The sequence below is a fragment of the Ambystoma mexicanum genome, chromosome 12 (genome assembly GCF_040938575.1).
Source record: "Ambystoma mexicanum isolate Mex_15411 chromosome 12, UKY_AmexF1_1, whole genome shotgun sequence".
NCBI lineage: Eukaryota > Metazoa > Chordata > Amphibia > Caudata > Ambystomatidae > Ambystoma > Ambystoma mexicanum.
In genome coordinates this window covers 849,004,628-849,029,667 of record NC_090936.1, presented here as the reverse complement: position 1 = coordinate 849,029,667, position 25,040 = coordinate 849,004,628, and the positions used below count along the sequence as shown (strand labels likewise).

The 25,040-nt window shown below is 45.5% G+C and overlaps 1 protein-coding gene across 1 annotated transcript in view; it reads left to right on the top strand.

The window, feature by feature from the left end:
* Nucleotides 1-25,040, top strand: part of OTOGL (otogelin like) — a 1,792,821-nt gene that overhangs the window by 1,734,240 nt on the left and 33,541 nt on the right. Inside the window, exon 55 of the mRNA XM_069629328.1 lies at nt 17,402-17,447. Coding sequence (XP_069485429.1) covers nt 17,402-17,447 — 46 coding nt within the window. The remainder of the gene's footprint in view (nt 1-17,401; nt 17,448-25,040) is intronic.

Below are 25,040 nucleotides of genomic sequence, written 5' to 3'. Positions count from 1 at the left end.
TCGGGGGAGGTGCAGCCAGAGACACCCCTTGAGAGCACGACCTGCAGCACTTGTGGGTTCTCCCCCACCACCACACCACGTCCCTCACTGGTGGTTGGTCGGCCCTGGGACACCTCCTGGGTCTGCACCATCTCCACAACCCCAGCAGTATCAGGTGCGTCTTCCCCTGCAAAGACATGAAAACAAAGTAATGGAAACAGGCATTAGCACCATGGCACACATTGAGGGCTGAGAAGCAAGAGAACCAGTACTTGATTGACATGTCCCACATGACTAAAACCCTCCCATGCATGCACCCACACTGCGTATGAAGTGCAGGCAAACGGCACACACTGATGACACCAAGATGGAAGATGAACAAATTTTCTGCATGCTGCCTGGCAGTGGCATCACACATTGGCCTGTGATTGGCAGGTGAAACACACATGCCATCACACAGATGGCATGTACCATTGCTATTGAGTGAAGATGGAGAGGAGGGCAGCACCTATTCATTCAGTCCAGTTCCCACATGTAATAGCTTTTCTGATTCTAACAGGTCAGATTTTTCACCTGGAGCTGCCAGTCTGTAATGGTCAAATTGCACAGGGACATGTGTGTACAAATGATATCCAGGTAACAAAGTCACTCCCCTTTACCATACCCATGTCAGACATGTGACTAGTGGACAGCGACATGCCTAGTGAAAGTGGTGGAATGCAAACAAACTGACTGAATGAACAGTGAAAAATAAGCAAATCTGTTGTGTCAAGGTGACACTTCAAGGGCAACTGGCGTGCAGTTGTGCTAGATGTCTACTGTTGGCAGAAGGGATACTGCTATGGCCAAATGCAGCTGCGCAGGAAGTATTGCATGAAGCACATGGCTGACCCATACGACTGAGGCGCACACACTCTCTCCTGCCACCCAAACAGAAGCCCTCACACACACACACCATGCACATGTATGACACACACATGCATGTGCACTCACCGGACAATGCCTCGTAATCAGCCAGATCTCCCACGCCTTGGATCTGTTCCTCCGTGACGTAGGTCCCAGCGACTGACTCATGTGGAGTGAGTTCCATGTCTACTACTGGAGACCCACCTCCAGTCACTAGAGTTGCGGCATGACTTGAGGCCAGCTTACTCTTTGCCCTGCGCTTTAGGTCATTCCAGCGCTTATAGCAATCATTGGCTGTGCGCCTCACGATTCCAAGGGCACTTACGATGTCCGCAACGGTCTGCCAGTGTGCCTGGCGTTGTGCAGGTGTGGTCTTGGATCCTGCAACAATGTCCATCTCGTTGTCATGTCCGGACACATACTCGACAAGTGCATTCAGTTCGTCATCCGTGAAGCTGGGCTTCCTGGACGGGCCGGACTGTGTAGCCGTGTCTGGGGCATCAGCCTGTGCCGGACGAGCACTCTTCCTCTTCCGCTTGGAAGGTGGTGGTGATCCTGAGTGTCCTGCGCCGCTCTGGACACTAGGGGCAGGAGCCCTGGTGGACTCTGTATCAGGAGTGTGGGATTGCACACTCAGCATGGGAGTTGGTGCAGGCATTGGCTCTAGTGTGATGGTGTCAGGGGGAATGTCAGCAGCATGGACTAGGACCGACACTGTCCTGGCTGGGTGTGTGAGGGCTGGGGTGGATGGAGCCGCAGCTGCCCCTGCAGCCACTCCGCCCTGCCTCCTTGGTGCAGCAGATGACCTTGCTGCCCCAGATCCACGTGGCATGATGGCATCAACGTGCACCAGCGCACGTGTCGTAGCCCTGCTGACCTGGAAGTCAGCCATGGAGTCAGCCAGGTCTGGTGCCACAATGGGCTGGTCCAACAAGGGCTGAGCATGGATGGTGTCAGCCACTTCAGCCTCAACGGGAGGGGGGGAGGGGGGGGAGGGGGGGGGGGATGATGGGTGCCCTTGACTGGTCCTCCACACATGGGGGGACAGGCTCACCCTGCAAGTTACGACCACGTCCCCTACCGGATCCACCACGGCCACCACTTGTGGCTCTTCCACCTTTGCCACCCTTACGGAATCCTCGCCTCCCAGCCATGGCACTGATATTAATGTGCGTATGGGAGTGGCTGTAGACAATTGTCCTGGGCAATTGGGGGTCAAAGGGGTTGGGTACCAGATGGTAATTGTACCCTAGTGCTCTAGCACGGCTGATTGTAACCCCTGGGGAAAGATGACGGGTCACGCAACGCACAGGAGGCCCAAAAAAGGGAGATGACGTGCACGCAACCCCTCCTAGACCACGTGTGCAGAAAGAAAAACCTGCACTACGCTGTGGCACCCAGTAACACAAGAATGAACGTATGCGTGTCACACGCAGCCTAGAATGACCTCTGAAGGGGTAGGCAACACACGGGGCAAGCACAGAAGTTGGATACGTGCGTGACTCACCGTCTGCCAGGTAAAAGAGCGTGAAGAATGAGCGCGTTTGGCTGGCTAAACCCCCGCCAAAAGAAGATGTGTACGCTGTCTGAGAAGACAGGACAACAGTAGAAGGGGACACTGTTTGAGGGAACAGGCCCAGGTAAACCAGTAATAGAGAAAAAAGAGAAAAAGCTGTCAGAGGTAACAGGGAATACGAACTGGAAACGCCGTGAAGTAAATCGCGTGTGAAACGACAAGAAGTACAGATTTCACCCACTCGCTCTCCACGAAAAGCACGTACAAGGAAATGGTGTTCTACATGTACCTTATATACAGGCCCACACGTACAGCGTCACTTACGCGGCGTGTACGTTCACCAATCACACGCTTTGTCACTCCTGCGTGTAGATCCATTTTCACCAATCACACGCTTTGTCACTTCTACGTGTACATCCATTTTCACCAATCACACGCTTTGACACTGGGACGTGTCACGCAACAATTTCCTGCACGTGCAGGTGACTATAGGCGCGCATATGCTGTTGACGGGTTTACGCGCTAAGGGCCTTTGCTGACGTGTGGGATTTCACTACCTATCAGGCTGTCCACGCGTTCACACACGAGAGACCACGCTCCTGGCCAGGAGGCGAAATTACTGCCCCCCCAGAGCCCTGAGCACGCTCCCACCTGCCATCTGCTGCTGCCTGACTGCCTGCTGGCCACGTGCCCCACAGTGCTGGTGGGTGGGGGTGTTGGGAGACATGGGTGGGGGCCTGGTGGAGGGTGCCCCTGCACTGGTGGGGGTGGTGGGAGACATGGGTGGGGGCTTGGTGGAGAGTGCCCCTGGTGGCGGGGGGTGGTGGGAGACATGGGTGGGGGCCTGGTGGAGGCTGCCCCTGGTGGCGGGAGGGTGGGGGTGGTGGGAGACATGAGTGGGGGCCTGGTGGAGGCTGCCCCTGCACTGCTGGGGGGGTGGGGGTGCAGGGGGACATGAGCAGGTGTGCAGGGTAGTCCCCTGTTTTGTAGGCTGCCTGCAGGGGCCGTGGAGGGTGTACAGGGAACACCTGTGAGGACCCACCCAGCCTAATCGCGTGTTAAACTTCCCGCGTACCCCTGTAATACACGTACCCTGGCCAATCGCGTGTTAAACTTCCCGCGTACCCCTGTAATACACGTACCCTGGCTAATTGCGTGTTGAACTTCCCGCGTACCCCTGTAATACACTTACCCTGGCTAATCGCGTGTTAAACTTCCCGCGTACCCCTGTAATACACGTACCCTGGCTAATTGCGTGTTGAACTTCCCGCGTACCCCTGTAATACACTTACCCTGGCTAATCGCGTGTTAAACTTCCCGCGTACCCCTGTAATACACGTACCCTGGCCAATCGCGTGTTAAACTTCCCGCGTACCCATGTAATACACGTACCCTGGCTAATCGCGTGTATGACTTCACGTGTAACCCTGTAATACACTTACCCTGGCTAATCGCGTGTTAAACTTCCCGCGTACCCCTGTAATACACGTACCCTGGCTAATCGCGTGTATAACTTCCCGCGTACCCCTGTAATACACGTACCCTGGCCAATCGCGTGTTAAACTTCCCGCGTACCCCTGTAATACACGTACCCTGGCCAATCGCGTGTTAAACTTCCCGCGTACCCCTGTAATACACGTACCCTGGCTAATTGCGTGTTGAACTTCCCGCGTACCCCTGTAATACACTTACCCTGGCTAATCGCGTGTTAAACTTCCCGCGTACCCCTGTAATACACGTACCCTGGCCAATCGCGTGTTAAACTTCCCGCGTACCCCTGTAATACACGTACCCTGGCTAATTGCGTGTTGAACTTCCCGCGTACCCCTGTAATACACTTACCCTGGCTAATCGCGTGTTAAACTTCCCGCGTACCCCTGTAATACACGTACCCTGGCTAATTGCGTGTTGAACTTCCCGCGTACCCCTGTAATACACTTACCCTGGCTAATCGCGTGTTAAACTTCCCGCGTACCCCTGTAATACACGTACCCTGGCCAATCGCGTGTTAAACTTCCCGCGTACCCATGTAATACACGTACCCTGGCTAATCGCGTGTATGACTTCACGTGTACCCCTGTAATACACTTACCCTGGCTAATCGCGTGTTAAACTTCCCGCGTACCCCTGTAATACACGTACCCTGGCTAATCGCGTGTATAACTTCCCGCGTACCCCTGTAATACACGTACCCTGGCCAATCGCGTGTTAAACTTCCCGCGTACCCCTGTAATACACGTACCCTGGCCAATCGCGTGTTAAACTTCCCGCGTACCCCTGTAATACACGTACCCTGGCTAATTGCGTGTTGAACTTCCCGCGTACCCCTGTAATACACTTACCCTGGCTAATCGCGTGTTAAACTTCCCGCGTACCCCTGTAATACACGTACCCTGGCCAATCGCGTGTTAAACTTCCCGCGTACCCATGTAATACACGTACCCTGGCTAATCGCGTGTATGACTTCACGTGTACCCCTGTAATACACTTACCCTGGCTAATCGCGTGTTAAACTTCCCGCGTACCCCTGTAATGCACGTACCCTGGCCAATCGCGTGTTAAACTTCCCGCGTACCCCTGTAATACACGTACCCTGGCTAATCGCGTGTATGACTTCACGTGTACCCCTGATATGCACGTTACCCGCTTTGCGTTCCTTGTTTGGCTGCCCTGTAAACTGGTCCAGAGTTAGCGCAGCCCTTTGCGATGATTTAGCGATTTTGCTGGCTTTTCCTTGCGCGAGGGCGTTCTTGGGGGCGTTACTGGCGCTGCTGCAGGGTCGCTGCGATACTCTGCGCCACGGCTGGTTTGGGAGCATGAAATCCATGAATACGCTGTGCGCGGAAATCGGTTTTATCGCACGTGCCTGGCGCAGTCAATCGCACGCGGACACTCTGCGCCAGCCGCTTGCGACACTTTTCTGCGAAATTCTATGAATTACCCTGATAGTGTTGGGAAACTTCTTGCGCCGGCAGACTGGAGCACGGAAGTACAGCAGTGAGGAAGCAAAGGAACAGGTAAGTGGGTTACGGGGGTAAGGTATGCAGGTAGCGAGTGCATTTTTTTCATTTTCCGATTTTTGCAGCTCTGTTTTTTTTGCATGCAAGCTTTTAACGTGGATCCAGATTTACAGCCAGACAAGTGGCACAATAGCAACAGAGTTTGGAGGTATTTTCATATGAAATGCGAAGGGAGAATTTGATCTTTCCAAGGCTCTGGCAACATTCGATCGGAAAAGTGAAAAGTGGAGATGAAAAGTGTGAGGACACAAGGCAGATGTGATACAATAACATAGACAAACAGAAATGGAAATCCCGAGGGCAGGGTGCCTTCCTTGAAGGAAGAACTAAGTGCAAACAATAGTACAAGAGAATCTTTTGGGTAGTCTGATACAGTTATCTCAGCAGGAGATCAGGGTTTCAGCCGAAGAATTTCCTGAAGAAAAATGTTTTGAGCTTTCACAGTAACTAGAGGCGGTCCTTAACAGATTCAATAGTCAGGGACAGACTATTCCATAGGGAGGCATTTTATGAGTCCAGGGTCCTGCCTCACAGCTTCTAAATGTGGTAATCACAGTAGGCATAGCTTCAGCTGACCTCAAGGGACTAGTCTGTAGCTTAACCCTGTGTCTGAGGTATGGCCTTTATTTGAATAGGCTCTGCCTGTGAAGTAGACAGTTTTGAAACGGATATGAGTTTTGACTGTTGGCCAATGCAAAGTTAGAGTAGCTGGTGTGATATGATCTCAAGGTTTAAGGCCAATGTTCAGCCCTGTTACCTTGTTCTGTATGATTTTCTGTAGATCAAACAGGAGTTTGTTGCATTTGTCAAAGCGTGCTGGGACCATAGCAATTGTAACTTGGAATCTGTGGGGCACTTTAATATGTTTGACAAGATGTCTTAGCACAATTCACTTGATATGAGGACCAAAAGAAAGATGGTTGTCAAAAATAATTCATAGGTTCTTAGCAGAGAATGAAAATGTTTGATGGGCACCAAAGGATGAAGGGCGAGCAAAAGGGAGATGAGGGGGAAAGTAATGCCAAAATAAAATAAACCATCTCCGTCTTCATTGCATTGTGAAAGAGGCAGTTATCCATCATCCAATGTTGGATCTGGAGAAAGCACTCTGTAATGCGATGAAGGCCGACTGGGGGCATCTGAAGCCTGAAGACAACTTGTCTGCCAGCTGTCTGCAATATGACAGTGAAGAGTTGTGCCAACATCTGCAAAAAACTACAAATGTGTGTTGAAGAGCAATGGGAGGTGTATGGATCCCTGCAGGACTCTGTAGTGTAGTGTGGTAGACGCTGAAGGAAAAGGGACTGACCTGACCTGAATTCCTTTGAGAAGAAGAGTGAAATGAGCTCCAGGGCAGACCCACATAAACTAAAAGATATCTCCAAGCGGTTTAGGAGGGTGGCATGATTCACTGTAACCAAAGCCACTGAGAGATCCAAGAGGATAAGTATGGACGGGATGTCAGCATCCAAAGTCCATAGGACTCATCTCTGATGAAGAGCAAAGGGGATTCCATTCCTCAGGATGGCCTGTAGCCAGATTGATGATCATGTAGTGGATTGTGAGTCTCATTGTTCTCCAAAAGTATTTGTGTGGACACTTGTTTGTTGAACTTTGTTTAACAGGAATTCTGGCAATATGTGATTGTTAGCCTCTTACCTGGGTGTCTGAAGCGCATGGGTAGACAAAGAAAAGGGCAATTCCTGTTTGGACCTGTAGGGCAGATGAAGAAAAGAGCAATTTCTGTGTGGACCTGTTTGGCCCGGAAGGACCCAGGACCAGAATCCCTTCTCCTGTAACATCAGGTAAGCTCCCTTGTATATGTGTTTCATCCCTCTCTCTCAACAGCCCATCTCCATTCATCGGCAACTACCCTGATCACCAGCAACCTCATGGACACTGCATCGCAGAAACCTCACTGCATCACCGTAGACCGCGGCAGCACTCGATCATCCACACAAAAAACGGATGCAATGTCTGCAAAACAATCAACCACGCAGAATACATCACCATCCTCATCACCACACACAACTTGGACTCCATCTTCATAACTGAGAACTAGATAACATTCCCCTCAACCCACATCCTAGACATCCTCATCCCCAGTGGCTATGGAGTTCTACAATGAGACCTTCAAACCAGATGAGTGGCTGCATCGCCACCATTCACAAAGCACCACAACCTGCAACCAACCCATGTATATTGCCACTGTTGTCTCTTTTGAAAACCTTTCCCGCCACTTCCTGCTTTCCCCAATGAACGTAGTCACTTTCGACCTCATGTACAGACCGCCCAAACCCCAACACCTCCTTCCTAAGAGACTTCATGGACTAGGTCGCCATCATGTCTGTCACACACACCAACATCTTCCTCTGCGACTTCAACATTCCTGGCAACCCAGCAACCAAGTCAATAAAGGAAGATCTATACTGCCTACTAGACACTCTAAACGTCACACAGCGCATAAAAAGACCCTAGTCACAGGAAAGGTAATATCCTAAAACCCATAAGTACTACCTTGCCCACCCTCTTCACAGCTTTCCAATCGTGCTTGACTGTTCTGACCATGTGGCAATCCTGTTTGACTCATTGGAAACCAAGAAAACAAACCTTTCCTTCATTCACAATCCATTGGAATCTGCTATGGAAGACCTTGCCAACCTCCACCTCAGATGGGCCGATCAACCTCAGAGGCACCAGGACTGTGACTTCCTTCGTGAAGAGGAACTCAATGCCACCCAACAGCCCACATCAACCACCATGCCTCATTGAAACAACGCAACCTCAAGTCTAACCTTTTTGCATTCCAGCACACTCAAGAACTCATCTTAAACAAAAGAACCATCAGAAAACAGGAGAAGACTTGGAAAACACCCTGCAGCGCATACAGCCTCTGCCTACTTAAGAAACTAAATGGTACACGCAGACGACTGATCAACACTGCCAAGGCCAACTACTAATAAAACACCACAGCCAAGGCCAACAATGAAAGCAGAGCCCTCTTCAAAGCCATCAAGAATTACATTAACCCTTTGTCCAATCCACCCGTACCACCCTCAATCATAAATTCCACTGCCACCAACTTTCAACAAGATCAGGATGATCCGCCAGCAAACAGGCCCCAACGCCACACCGGAAAGCATGCTACACGTCCCATTTCACAAAACTACCACGTACCAGACAACTTTCAAGACACTCTGTACGGACAACCTCACTTCTACCATAGCATCCCTTAAGGGCACATTGTATATAGGTGACATACTTCCTGTATCAGTACTCAAGACCCCTCTGATTGAATACTCCTCCCTTACCTGAAAATCATTAACAGCTCCCTCATTCAAGGCAGCTACCCCTCATAAATGGATAAATCCTCCCACTTCTGAAGAAACCAATACTGGACCCTGAGCTGAAGCAGAGAAACGACTGCCATCAAGGTGGTCGACAGTTCCTTTACCAACCTTAATGATGGCCATTCTTGCCTCCTGGTTCTCCTTGACATCTTTACAGCATTCAACGCAGTAGACCATTAGACACTCACAGACATTCTAAATTTCTGTATGGGGAGCAGCGAGATAATCCTTAGCTGGTTCAAATCCTATCTTGCTAACCACCACCAATGTGTACAATTGGATTCCTCCAGATCACCAACTCTACCCATCACCTAAGGACTCCTGCTAGGTTCCATACTCTCCTCAAGGATCTCCAACCTTTACATGGAACCGCTTGGAACCCTCCTAGCTCCACATAACATTTATATCCACCAATACCAGATGACATGCAGCTCTCCCTCAGTGTATCCTCTGTCAAAGACATCCACAGGCTCAAAGCCTGCTTCACATTGATCCAGTCCTGGATATCCTGTGCTTACCTGAAACTCAGTCCCTCCAAGAACGAATTCCAACTGCTAACCAACCACACCAAACACCCTAATATCTAGAACTGACTCTCTGCTAATCTTTGCCCAGTCTGTTGGGTTTGGCATCCACAGACACCTTTCCATCAAGCAGCACATTGCAAGGAAGAAACAAACGGCTTGGTACCATTGTTCGCGCCTCCACAAAGACTACCCTGGCACCTCTGAGATATGGGTTACATGGTGCAACAAGACCCTTCAAAGGAATTTGCAAATTCAACCACATCACCCTGACCCTCATCGAAATGCACTGGCACCGGGTGAAAGCACATATCATCTTCAAATCCTGATGCATCATCTACAAGGCTCTCGCCCTGAAGATTCTGAGAAACTCAGCATCTCAGGAGGCCTACGATGGCTCAGAAAGGAAAGAACTAGAAGACAGGCCATTTCTGCCTATGCCCCCAAACTGTGAACCTCCTCCCCATCAACACTAGGCACACCCCCTCAATTCTACATTTCAGGTAGGAGCTCAAAGCTCTGCTCTTCAAGGAAGGGCTCCTTTATAACACCTAGGTCCACACACCATACACTTAACCTGAGATCGGGTGATTCCCTTGCTGTCAAATTGCCTGAACCGCCCCCAACCCCATTGTTAGCTGCTCCTTCATTGTAACTTTGCTTCCCTCATTGTGTCCTTCCCACTAAGATCTGTAGAGTGCTCTGTTGCTTCCCAAAACTACATCCATGCTCAATAAATCTGCTTTTATTATTATTATTAATAATAATAATAATAATAATAATAATAATAATAATAATAATAATAATAATAATAATAATAATAGTAATATAAATTATAACCGTTACTCAAGGCAGCTAAGGATGGAGCTAATGTGTTGACATTGACTTTGATAGTTTTGGCCAGGCAGCGGTTAACTTGCTCAAGAGTATCCCATATTCTTAACAAGGAACTCAAACTCTGATTTGGAGATAGTTTTGAAGGCAGAGAAGGAACCAGCTGTGTTAGGGCCAGGGACCAGCTGAGCTGCAGATCTTGTTAATCGAGAGATGGTCTGGTATTGCTTCAATTTTCTGAATGCAATAGGAGGAAAGAAAGTCTGAAAAGGACTGAGAGTCTTTTGGGGAGGAAGACAATATATCACAAGAGGGGGTAGCCGCCTAAAGATAGTTGAAACATACTCATGGTTCTGTATGCCATTATTAGAAAGAAGAGATGGTTGTGGTGTTAACGGAGATCATCACTGGTCCGTACTTGTGACTAAGTCTAAGGGACCCCATGTGGTAGAGGCTACAGGCACATTCATTTGTACATGTAAGCACAGAACTGAAAGGAAATAATAAGCTTTACATAGTGCAAATCTATTACAACAAGCTCTAGGTATCAAGCCAAAAACAGTCAAGGTAGGGCAACTTGATACCTTAAGGAACAAACAAATAACATTGTTAAAGCATGTACCCTAAAAAAGCCTTCTACAACATTGAGTTTCCAAAAGTGTACGTTTTTCACACGTAGTTATACTTCAACAAAAAACACATTAGTTGTAGACTGAAGAGTATGGGAATCAAGAGAAATCAAAAGATAACATAGAGATTAATTTACAACAGTTTCATAAAATGCAACATAAAAATAGATTACAGTGAAACAAAAACAAGTCTAATAGGCACGAATTTCTAGTGCAAGCATAAATATGTAGAAGAGATGCTTGTCCTTGTAAGGTCGAGACAAGTCCTATATGTTTTAAACACTAGTCTGTTCACTATAGGTGGGAGGAAGGACATTTTGTAGGGGACCTAAGTGCTTTGTAAATTTCAAAAGGTTCAGCCAGTGAGTTGGAAGAGTTAGCAATGCAGGCATAATGGAGCTATTTCTTCTCATGCATGATGATTGCAAGATTCCTCTTTTGGTCTTGAAGGAACACTTTCTTTTCATCATGATCTATAGTCCTGTCCAATGGTTTTTAAAGAGCTCTATTTTTCCTTTTGAGCTCAGGTAGGTCTGAGTCAAAATGGATACTGGCTTTAGAGCAAGGTTTCATTTTGTTTTTGATTACTGTAGCAAGCAGTCCAAAATCCTGATGAATGTTTTAGCCAGAAAGGATAGATTCAGCAGGATCAGCAATGACATTAGAGATAGTGAAAGTTTATTAGAACAGAACTGGGTGAGATATCTTCTAGGTCTAATTCTGTTGGATGTCAGGTCAGCTTGTGGAGCATTATGAGATTTCAGGCATTTGGTATATCTACATCATAGGAGGTGGTGATCAGACTAAGGCACACAGATTATAACCCGTGAGTGAGTGCCTGTTTGGAGGGTCATCCAACTAAATATTGAAATCACCAAGGACTACTGTCCTACACAAAGTAGTTAGCAAGTTACCTCTCAGATCAGCAAAACCATCAGGCAAGAGTGTAAGATCACCTGGTTGAGACTGTAACAATGATTATGCTAATGTTGGGGTCAATGAGATATTTACAGACTAGGCATTCAAAAGCAGAGGTTGAGATATTGCACATCCTAGTGGTATTTGCGAAAGAAGAATATAAGAAAAGGGCAACGCCCCTTCAGCTTTATTAGTCTGATTGCAGACCTGGAGCTTGTAGGAGAGGGTCAGCTAAGGTTGTGTAGCTACTATTAAGCCATGTTTCTGTCAAATCTAGAAAGTCACTTTCCATCTTCTAAGAGGTCTTCCATATTAACATCATACTTAATGGGGGAGTGGGCATTAAGGGTTGCAATGTTCAAGTAGGATTTATGTTTGCATTGTCTAGAAGTAAGCACAGCAGTGTGAGGAGAGGCAGATTTGAAGGTAGGACACTTTGGAGGCAAGTTGATGGTAAAGAAATAAGAAGAGTGGGGGGAGAGCGCTGTGTGAAAAACGAGAATATAGAAAGGAGTAAGAAAGAAGGCCAAGAGGAAGAAAGTCAATGACTAGGCTTTTATGGCTGCCCTAAGCCATGATGCTCCCATTCATATAAAACAGGGGTCTGCAACATTTGTCTCTCCAGAAGTTTTGGACCACAACTCCCATCAGCCCAATCTAGCATAGTCAATTGTTTGGATTAATGGGAGATGCAGTCCAAAATATCTGTAGAGCGAGAATTTTCAGGCACTTAATGTAGACATTAATGGCAAGTTTCAGATGCAGAGGCAAGTTCTACTTCTTTGTCCATCTTTTCACTCCATTTATTTCCAATACGATTCAACATGCTACACATGTGCCTGCTAGAGAGTTATATAAATAAATAAGGATGACTATTACAGACTCTTAGTAAAAACTCTGATATAGTAATCGCCAAAAGGAAGGCACAGGTTCAGTTTATGGGCTTGTCTTTATAAGTATTTCTTTGTAGTTTTTGAACAGGGGACAGGAAAGGCATCAGCTGAGCACTGTTGGTAGGGTTCCCTAAGAGACCTAGTAGTACTTTGGTAAAGGTGTCCTGAGGAGTGGCCACAGAGTTGAGGAGAGGGAGAGAAGTATAAGTCAAAGGGTGATGTAGGGGCAGTCAAAATGAAGACAGTGTACCAGGAAGGATGAAATCTGGTTAGATGGGGAAAAAAGTAGGCAAGAGGGAATAAAGGCGAGTGGAGGATAGGCAGAGAGATAGCTCAGTCGAAGGGCAGGATTCCTGGAAGAAGGAGACTGTGAGAGAAGGAAAGAGAAAAGGTGGAAGAGAGAAACGTTAGGAAGAGTATAAATAGGAGAGGCAGGGAAAAGCATAGGGAGAGGTTTATACAGCAATATACAGGGTCCGTCCATAAGAAGGAAGAATATGAAAGGGTAGAAGCTGGAGCACAAGTACAGATAGTGAGCAGGAGGGATAGTCAAATTAAAGGGGGCTGCTTTAAGTGGGGGAGCGAAGAGACAGATTAGTGAGCCAGTGAGACAAGGGAGGGTACAAGGAAAACAACTGAAATGGTGGGTAGGAAATCAAATATTGAGTTAAAGCATAGTCAGCAGAAGGACCCTTACAAAGACAGTGCCTAACAGGGATGCTGGTGGGAAGCCTCAAGTAACATATTAGTCTAACTACACAGATCCAAAGAGGGTGCAATGACACTAACATGTTGAATGGAGCTAAAGGATTAAGGGGAATAAAGGGTAGATTCAGAAGACAGATCAATAGAAGTGATACAATGTGGACAGTGGAGGCACACAGGTAAACAATAGAGGAATGGCGCTAGGGCCAGAGAGACAGAGAAAGGAAGGTAAGCACACAATAGTGTAAATAAAGTGTAGGGGGAGTGAAAGGAGGACATCAATGTGAATAGAGGTGGGCTTAAAGTGGGGAGTGAGGCTGCAGACGCGGGAGATGAGGAAAGGAAAAGTGATTATATGACTAGAGAGGTTTGGAAAAATAAAGGAGCTAAGAGTGTTTCGGAACCGAAAGAGGAGCAAATGACAAAACACTGACAGGGAGAGATGAAAGGAGAAGGTTTGAGACAGCGAGAATGGGGAATGATAGGATCAGGTCCAGGAATGTGGAGGCAGAAAACACAAGGAAAGGTGAGGTAGGCAGAGTAAAAGAAGGTGCAGTCAGTAGTGGGTATGGCAAAAGGGGAGGCAGTGATGTAGGTCACACAGGGCAAACAAGGTCACAATCATTAGGGGGGGATGAGGAGAGGATACACAAAACAAGTTGGAGAGAAATAAGCAAATGGTGAAGCTGTGAGGGTGTACGATAAAGAGATGTCAGAGAATGTGTGCGGGAGGGTGTATGAAAAGTGTAGTATAGAGAAGCATGCTAGGCAAGGGGAGGAAGATGATAAAAGTTAGAAAAAAGGGGATGGCAGAATTCTAGAAAGGGTAGTGACTGCATGGGATTAAGAGAGGACAGAAGGAGTGAGAAGAAGGACATCAGAATAAGTAGAGGTAACAGAGAGCATAGGAATTTGAGGGGAGGGCAATAATTGGAACACGAAGCAGAGGAAACAAGTGTCAATTATGGTGAACAGGGGTGCAAAGGTGAGAAGCAAGGCAAAGGATGGGATCAAAAATATTACAACAGGAAAAACAGACCTGCAACATCATAGACTGAGAATACACAATGCACATCATTTACAATTGTTTATAATCATTGGGTTGGGGGTACGGGGGCTTAGGTGATGCTACTTTAGGTCTCAGGTGCCCCTTTCCTGGATAGGTCGTGCTTTTTGAGGGTAGTCTGTAATGTTGTTATATTGGCTCTTTTTTCAATATCAGGAGATAGGGATTTCCAGTGGCAGGGAGCGGGAAAGGTGAGAGAGTGGAGGCGGGAGGCAGGCCAAAATGGGTTCAGAACACAAAGGTTTAGCATTGAGTCAGAGTGCAGAGAATGGGATGGTGAGTAGTGAAAGACAGCTATCCAGGGGGAGATTGGGGGCAAGTCATGAATGGATTTAACTGCAAGGAGAATGACTTTGAAGTGGAACACTGCTGCATAGAGAGCCATCCTGAGATGAGTTGGTGAACAGAGGTTGGAGAAGTTTGGGAGTGGTTTAAGAGTGTGCAGATATGAAAGTTAAGTACTGATCATGAGAAGATTATTCTGTACGCCAAAGTAGGATAGTTCTTCTAGTCAGTTGTTTTTCCAAGAATGACTGGTGCCAACTTGTGCCACTCTGTGCCTTTAGTAAATGTACCTAGATGTAAAAATGACAGGGTGTCTTAGGGGCTGAGGTTGATCTTCTATGAAGGTACGCCACGTTAACATGTTGATCTTTCCCCAACCCTTGAGAAGAGACGGTGGTGTACCACATAGGTGTCAATCAATGCATCCCAGGGTTGTCACAATTCTTCCAGTCTGTAGATCTGTCTACTTTTGTCATGGTCACTGCAGTGGAAGTCACAGTGTACTGGGTTACTACTCCAGGAGTGGGCCATTTTAATTCAGAAAGTTCTTCTTAGCATTATACCCTTTCATGAGCTAGCTCTTCAATGATAGAGGGGGCATATACCCCAAGAGGACTGAATGATGTTTTTAGCACTCCGCTAATGCAGTTTATTTGGCATTCTAGCAAGCTAATAAAATTGGTCTTCCAGACATTTTAGGTGTGAATCAGGAATCTCTCAGAAATTAATTACAACAACTGTTTATGTGCAGGGGAACCCTTATTCCATGAATGAAAATGGTGTCTCCCACAAATTAGTCACTGGTCTCAATGATCTGTTTGTATTGCATCCATCTTGAAATGGTGTAGTAGTGTACTCCTTCTCCCTAGTAGGAACACATGGTGTGAACTGACAAACAGCATCTATTTTGCTTCCACAGTATGCCAATGGCCACCACATACAGTGCCTCTTGTCCCTATAAGTGAGAAGAAAACTGGGCTGGTCCAGTGAATAACTGGGACAAAGTCTCATTGAATCACTCACCTAATGGAGCACAAGGGACACTTGTGCCTGAGTACGCCCACATGCTACATGATGTGCCATCTGTTTGTGGTATACAGAGATCTCCCAGAGTCCCTCGCCATACCCTCAACCATCCTATCTCCTGAAGTCCAAGAATGATACCACAAAGTCTGCACTTTTCCGTCAGGAGAATAGGAGGAGGAAAGATGTGCTATCCTCATTTCACATACAGGGTTTAGGGAAGGGCGGCCAGGTTAGCAAGGAAGAGGTTCCACCCATTACCTCAGTGAGCCCTTTCCACTTCCCATTACAATCTCTTGTCTTAGGGAAAGCATTAAATCAACTAATCAACCATTCTTCTGATCGCTAGAACAGACACCACTTCTTTGTTACACAGATAGGCTAAACTTTGGAGAACATGAAGAAGCAATGTAGGTAACAAGTACCCCTACATCTGGAAAACACTTCTCCACACACCACACTCCGATCCTCATCATTGTCCCTATGGAGAGTGAATGAAATTGCACTCACAGATCAGGTACACCATTGCTGATAAGAAGTGAGATGGTGTCTGAACATTTCAGTGCTCAGCGTAACCACACGGCTCCTTTAGCAATTTGCACCTAATATCGCAATGGGAGAGCATAGGCTTTGAAATGCTCAGCTACCGTGGGAGGCGAGGGGGAGGAGAGAATTAGTGGAAAATAATGACCCCAAGGTGAAGAGGTATTATCAACAGCTGAGAATAGCAAATGGGGGAAAGATAACAGCTATCACTCCCAGAGATCAGATTTGGTTAAACCAGGGTGAAACAGACAGTTGCAAGAAGGGAACCAATATATGCCCCAATAATAGGTAGCGAATGACACAGACAGGAAGGTGATGCTGAAGAGAGAACGATTTAGCAAGGAGCCAGAAAGAGTGCGAGGCACAAGTCATTTGGGGTTATATACTAGACATTGGCATAGACCAGACCCAGAGAGAGCGGAAGCTAATCAAGGAGTGTGCTTAGAGCTATACCTCAGACACTTGCTGAATCCAGAACCAAACAATGACAAGCTGCTGCAAGCCTTCTGGGGGCTATCTCATTCTATATATCTTTAGTGAGTGTCTCGTAGGATTTGAATCTGCATCATGTCTGTTTGTGGGATTTAAGAGTCATTGAACCACCCAAAGGTGTTTGACTAATGACTGCTTTTGAGAGGACAACGGCTATATCTGTGGTGTGATGTATGTTGTTGAGCTATTACATTGTGCTCTCTGGTGAAGTGATGTGTTTGATTACTGGGATTTCTTTTTTTGGGGGGGGGACTTTGAGTGTTGTTTCTATATGGGTGCATCCAGTATATGTTTGTACAGGTGCTGCTTGTGTTTGAGGCTTGAGAATAGGATTACTCTACAGGTTGTAACTGGGAGAGCTATGCGATCCAGCATGCAGAACACAAGTTGCTGGTAGATCAGGTTGAGAATGTTCTAAGAATATATGCAGTTTATGCTGTTGAGTTGATGTGTGCTGTTATGCTTCATATTGTGGCTGTTTATACTTGATGGTCAGTTGGATTAGCTGTCAAGTGAATGAGAGGTGTATGATAAATGTTTTAGCTGTTGCTGTGTGGTAGTGTGTTACATACAGGAGTGGGGTGGTGTGTATGGCCAGTCTTAGACTATGGTGAGTAGGGGGTTGTAGTGGGTAGGTGTCTCAGTGAGTGAATTGCAATGGATGAGTGGCAGGGTTGTATTAAAGTATTGACATGTAAATGTTTTCTTTTTCCAGAATGGAGGAACTATGCAGACGTACAATGATGGCTGCTGCAAGATCTGTAAGTGTCAACAAGCTTGCAATGTGTAGTAGTTTTGCTTTGGTTTTGGAGAGCTGTGTATTAACTAATTTGCTGGGACATACGGAAGGTGGGGTGGAGCATGCAGTGCACAAATCGAATTGTACTACCTTAACAACTAATATTCACAGGCCTTGCTTTATGTGGCTGCTGACGTGGTGATTTTAACTTTAACATTCTGGAGTATAACTACAATCTCTCCAACACCAGCAAAAAAAACAGAAAACGTGATATGTATATATACAAAAAGATATATACACCATGGATTTCTTTAGCGTTACTGCCAAGATGGAAATGTATGTCATAGAGATTTTCATTACTTTCATACAAACAGTGCCAAACATAAAATCTGACTTAGAGAATTGTGACAAGGTGTGGTCTAGTAGTTAAACTATTGGGGTTAAAATGAGTAGCTGCTTAGTTCAATTCTGGGACCCCAATTTGCATTGTTTGTTATCATGCATGGGTCACAATCTCTCCCTGTGTGTAAGTAAATCAACAGCTGTGAAATGGTCTGCTCTTCACGTCTGGCCTTGCCTCTGAAGGAAACGTGATTCAGAGCTACTGATTAGGTAAACCTGTATGAAAAACACATCTGCTTTGATCATGCTTGCGGACAAAACCCTACATTGCGACCAGCTCAGCATGTGACCAGTCTTCTTTGTATTTGTTCTATTCCTCGCAGTTGTGGCATGTGACAATTTGATGCTGTTTAGGATATTGTCACTGGCCCTCACTGCAGGGACACAAATAATGCTGTTAGGTTTCGGGCACACGATTATCCATAAGAATGGGATTTGTCATTGCGAGACATATTTTCATGTTGAACTATATAAGACTTAAATATAAAATGGGCCTATACCGCTAAACGCAGTTCTTCCTTAAAATATTCTTTGACAAATGTGCATTGATGCATTAAAGTCCATTGTGCAAGGATGGAATAGAGAGTAAACCTACTTTCGCACCCCTGATTCACAAGCCATGAACTTTCAGTGACTATTCTTCTGTTCAACTGGTCTACACCAGATTGCCTCTGTGGACATACAAACACATACATCCACTCAGTCATAATTTGACAAATATAGTAGAGTTAGAAGAAACCTGCCCTTAATGGTCGTATCCAAATTGTCATGAATGATCATTTAAGCGTAAGGTGTCAAATGCAACAACCAAAAATGTTACATGACACCTGGTGCTGTTTAAGTGACAAAGCACCTGAGATGAGTGACACACATTTAACATGGCAATTGATGAGTACCAATACAGATGTTTTGTGGAAATTATTCACGCAGTAAAAGACTGCTCGAAGAAGGCAATTGGAAGCATAGCTCTCATTTTAAGGCACACATTGTAAGGTGTTTGTGTAACACTCAACATTTTGGACTGTAACTCCCATAGTTCTCACAGTGCACTGTGAACCCGGGAAAGACAGTGTTATACTTCAGAAACATATGTCGAGGTGGCTTGTAAGAATAAAATACTATACTAAATCCAAACGCTACTTTAACTGTTGATTGAGAATGGGGATTTTAACAAAAAGCATGTGGTCAATGATGAAGCAAACATTCCTGCGTCTAAAGCTTGCTGTTCCTGAGATTGTGAAAAGCGCAAGTAATCTTTAAGGAAAACTTGATTAAATGCATGCAGAGTAAGTTCATGTATTTAATTCTTACCTTGCCATAGTTAAAAAAGAGATATCCACTGTAGAAATGCAATATGTTTGCAAACACTGTCACAGTCGAATGCTATCCAGGAAGGTGTTACAAAATAATACTTGGGATATCAGGACTTTTTCAGCAGCCACATAACATCTGAAAGTATTAAACGTATATTTTACAGAAAAAAAAACACTTGGCAGTGTAAGAATTAATGCACATGTAATTTTTGTAAAACTGTTTTATTTCACCTAAAACTTATATTCCTAATAATTCTGCCAGGTTCTGGAATGGGTGTATTGCCCTTTACCATTACCCCAGTAGTCTCTACTGATAAAATAAATTGTGAACCAGGTACTATTATTATTGATCTACTTTGATTTCAAACAATTGTAAACATGTGCTTAATAAAATACTGTTTATACAATATATACATATTAGATTTGATGAATTGTTGGAATATCTTCCTGTCTGTTCTTCACTATGATAGTTGTCATAGTTAATTATGAAAATGAACATGTTAGTACTACTTTTTAATGCCTCCCCATACGATTTCTGCTTATATTTGTCAATACATTCAATTGAGATTTCTGACCCCAAGGGTGCTCTTTAGGTTGCTGTACTGTAGGTATTAGCTCGAATAACATCCAGATTAACATGTCATGTGAATTCAGATTGACATATTATTCTGACAAAATGACATGAAAAATATTTGATTTAAAGCGTGCATTACCCCTAACATGTCCATCTTCTGATTTAAAAACAATCTAGTTATTTCTGATGACATGACAATCACAAATCTCCCCTACTTGAATGAAGTAGCTTGGCTACTAACATCTAGTCTACAATGTGCATGTCCACAATGTGCTTATTTTGCATGTCGTAGTTTTTTTAAAGTATGCTTTTTTCTGCCACACCAAAATCATTCAATGGTTCACTCCTCCAGTGCTGTGCAAAACTGTGTTCTGGGTTGCTACTGGTGCCTGCCGCAAATTGTGGGTGCATCTGGAAAGCTTACAACTGAAAAACCTAGCTAACTGCTTAGGGAAATGTACATGTTTGTTTCTTATAAGGAGTGTCCAAAACATTCCAGGACAAACTGAGGGCCATGCCACTGAGGCTACATTAGCAAATGTTATTATCCTTAAGATTAACTCTCCATTTGTCAGTAAACTCAATCCTCTTCAAAATACACAATTGCCAAATGATTTCGCTTTACTCCAACGTCACGTCCCCTTTCCTCCATACTTATAGGTGTAAATCCAAGGGACACAGACCGGAGTCACGGCAAAAAAACGAGTATATTTCTCTTTAAATAGTTTTTTGCATGGTAAAGATTGGCAGCACAGGAGTGGATAACCCTGCTGATCCCTACTCACTGACATTACCCATCAGTTCTTTTTGCTGCGATGAAAGGGGCTGGAGGCCTTTGCACAGCTCACAGGTTCTTTAATTATTTCCTGTGTTTTCCCTCTATTTTTGTTTTTGCCACATTTTGGAGGCATAGCCACCAAAATATCGCCAATGAGAACTCCATTGCTACAGAGAAGAGAGTGAGTAAAAGGGCACCAGAAAGCTGACTTTGTGGTTGACATGACAACTGGAAATGTTGTGGCATAATCAGCCGATGCACTGTTATTTCTTGCTTCATTACACTGATGCAATCCAATAGTGTCTTGTTTAAATAATGTTCTCCTAGTCAGGAGTGCTGTACTATGTCACATGTCCGTGTCCCTTTCAAAGCTGGGTCTGCATAGTGCTCTTTCTTTTCATCACAGCCTGTCTCTGTGCAGGGTTGCTAGATTGGGCTATTTGCGTACTATGATGGCCACCAGGTAGGTGAACGCGTGTTTGTTAGCTCAGAGAACACGTTAAGAGACTCTGTTTATGGTAGTGGCCACAGGGGTTGAAATTTCAGTGGCACCCAGCGTCAGGGACATCATTTCACCAAAATGGCAGGCGTAGTGGAAGTGACATCACATGACCCTTGACATCTGATGACATTACAGTGAGTGATGACATTTGACCCTGTACCCAAGTGACATCATGGAAGTGATGGCACACAACCTTTCACCCCTTGACAATACGGGAAGTGGCATCACATAGCATTGTTCCTCAGTAAACTAAGAAAAATATGGTTACGATATCACTGTAATATGATGTACATTTCATACAAGAATGGATCACCATATGTAGCTTTAATATCAGTGTGTACAAACCCACATGACCAAATTACTGTGAAAGTAGGGAGACGTCCAACACAACAACCTGGACTATTGTACATCACTCAGGCTAATCTGTAAACAGATAGAGTATCTCGAAGAGGCCTAACCCCCAAAGCAGACATCAAGTGCCTGCCAAGTGTCTGACCACAGACTGGAAGCAGCAACTGCCCAACGCAAGTCCAACCAGAAAAACAATGGTCTGGAGGGTTGCCCCAAGCTGTGCAAGTGGTTATGAAGGATTTGAAACAACTTTTCAACCATCACCTTTCTGCTTTGCTTATTTGCTAAGTAACCCACAGTTTCTTTTGTTAGATGGGAGATAGAGAGGAAGGATGTGCTGCAGGTCACAGTAATTGCATGTTTTTTCTTATTCAAATGTAAACAGCAGGAGCAGATCCATGGCATCACCCCTAGAAAAGGCCTTTTTTATTATTCTCTTTGGTCCTTTGTATTTTGCTTAATGCCAGCCTGCTCCAGATTCTAAGCACTGGAACAGGAACTGAAACCATTTTACACTGCATCCTATTGTTCCCAAAGCAAGTGTGTAGCACCTGGGCTATCCTTCCAAATGTACATTTATTTGCTTGAGGGAGCAACAGATTGTTTACTTCAAAGGTGCAGGGCAAATTCATGCACATTAATTATCTCACCTTGCGTCTATCTACAGTGTGCCTGTGATGCAGGTATGGCAGATCTGGGTCAGGTCACACAGTGCCCAGGCGGGATTGGTGGCAGAAACCTTTGGGGCACACCCCTCTCATCACAGGCCCAGTGGCTCAGTGGATTTGCAAAGCGGACAATGAGAAACACTGATGAGAGTTGTGTTCATGCTGTGCTGTCACTTAGTACTGCAGGCTGCTCTTGCCCATTTCCTGCTAGCCAGACCTATCCCCATACCCTTTCTTTTTCTACAGTACTGGTTATGAGCTGCACAGACATCCCCACCTCTGAACCCATTCATGCATTCTTCACTAATTGACTGACAACCTGTTAGTGATGGTGGATTTATGGTTTTTCCTGTAACCCTGTTATTTCTTCAGCTAACATCTAGATTCCAGGTGAAAAAAGCTGTGGCACATTTAGCTGCATTTATAACTGCCTTTTTTAAGTGCAACACAGATATCTGCTCTTGGCACTGCCTCTTTTTCCAGTGACCCAGGGGTAGCAAGGACAGGTCTAGGGGTAGCAGAGGAGGAGTCAGGGGCAGCAGCAGCTACCCCTTAATACCCCCAACTGATGTCCCTGCCCAGCAGGGTGGTGGGACGCTGGGGCAGTTTAGGTCCAACAGCGTCTTACAGCTACAGGGTCAACATTGTGATGTAGCAGGGAATTGGCGCAGGCCCAGCATAATCCACCATTAAGTGGAGATGTGTGCACCCAGTAATACATTTTAGCATGACCCATTCCCTCCTCCACTTTTTTTGCACACCTGGCGAGGAATGGAAGCAGTTTTTATGTAATTGCCGAGCTGCACAACGCAGTCACGTTGGGTGCCATCTAGTATGTATGACTTGTCTGCGAGGTGACTCGGCAGCTCACATGAGAGAGAGCCACTTCTTGCACTGGCGGTGACAAACCTGTGCCACTGCCAGTGCCAACTCGGAGTAACAGCGTGAACTGCAAGCAGCAATCATCGGGTTAAACGGGACATGTTTCCCATCTGCAAGTAACTGGCAGCACCGAGATCAGCCGTACTCGAGTCTTAGCCAGCAGCCCATGTTTGTTACAAGTGGTCTGATCTGAAGCACCTCTTGCTGCTTGCACCAAAAATGTTTAGGGTCTTCATCATACAAGCTTCCTGCATCACAACTTTCTGAATTCTCCATCCCCTCAGCCCCACCTGCCCTCCCCCAAAGTCTCCCACTCCCAGCCTTCCCGTTCCCCCAGGAATGTTGTATGCATATTCTTCAGTTGTGTAAGGCACAGCCCCCCAGTAAAGATCTGGTATCCACTGTTGAAATCAATTCCCTGCCATCCGGGTTAAGTAAGCAGCCCATTGATATCTCTGTGTGGCTCTACATTAATCTCAGTGCCTTTTGCCACATATTCTGTGCTCTTCATCGTCGCTTGTATGCGATTGTTGCCACATGGACTTCAAGAGCACACGACCCAGGGCCCGTGCACTACAAGTATCTGCCATTCGTAGTTTTATTTGTTTGTTTGTTTGTTTATTTATTTATATAGCACAGCCTGGCCCTAAGGCATCTGGGCGCATGACTTGGTTACATAGGCATAGTGTTTAATTGTATACAGAAAATGGTTACAGTTGCGATATAAGTTACAGATAAATACAATATAATACAGTTAGTGGTTATGCATAGGCAGAGTCATTTGCATTTGGGGATAGTGTTGCAATTGTACAGAAAATGGTTACAGGGCAATATACTTTACAGATAAATACAGTATAACACAGTGTGTGGTAAAGCATAGGCAGAGTCATTTGCATATGAAGTATGGTAGCAGGAATAGTGTAATATAAGCCAGTGATGCCAGCAGTGGCAGTATGTGGTATGTGTAGGCTGCATATGCGGTAGATGGCTTGTTGAGATAGCAGAAGGTGAGCAGGTCATGGTTGAGGTAAACAAAGAGGATAGGAGACAGTGATTAGAGTAATGTGGAGTGATGGACGATGGATCTGTGTTACGTATAGCTCTTTCGAGAGTATCCATGACTTCGAGTATTTCTGAACCGGAGGAAGGACTGTTCAGTTCTAAGGGTCAGAGGTAGAGTGTTCCAAAGGTTGGAGGCAAGCACAGGGAAACTGGTGCCACCTGTTTTCTGGAGCTTGAACTTCGGGACTTTCAGGCAGTGGGCTTGTGGCGATCTGGTGGGGCGTGAGGTGGTGTTACGAGAAAGGTTGTCAGCTAGGTATTTAGGTGCCTGATTGGCCAAGCATTTATGGGTGAGAGAGAGTACTTTATGCTCTATCCTTTGGGGCAAAGAAAGCCACTGGGTGTTTCGTCTTAAGTCAGAGATATGCTGACATCTTGGGACGTTCAAGGCTGCTCTCAAAGCATTATTTTTAACCACTTGCAATGTATTAATATTACGTTGACTGGTGCCAAAGTAGAGTGTGTTTTAATAATTTTGGAGAGTACTAGCTCTCTGGCCAGGGTTGTACAGTTGGTAGTGGAAAGAAATGGTCTGCAGGCATTGATTAGCTTACAGGTGTAGGCAGTGGATGAAGATAGTTAATTTGTCTTGTCAGGGTGAGAGAGGAGTCAAGGTAAATGCCTAGCGTTTTGACGTCCTTAGATACTGTAATGTTGTTGCTGTCTATGTTGAATGATGTATAAAGTTTGTCAAGGTTGTTAAGTCTGGATTGAGAGCCTAGTAGAAGTAACCTTGTCTTGTTGTTGAGGCACAGTCCATGTTTAGCCATCCAGGCTTGGATGATGGAATAAATGTCATTGAGGACTTTGGAGTCTTTGGCATAGTCACCTGATAACAATATGTGGGTGTCATCTGCGTAATTTGTGTAGATGACACCCAAATGATCTAGGTGGTCAAACAGAGGTTTGGTAAACACATTGTATAGTGTTGGTGATACCAGGAGCCCTGAGGCACACCGCAGGAAACAGGAGCTGGTTCGGTGGCTGCGGAGGGTGCAAAGACCCTCATGGATCTGTTGTTTAGAAAGGACAGGATCCACGCATTAGCTTTGTCGGAAAAGTGGGTTGCTGAGGCGAGGTGAT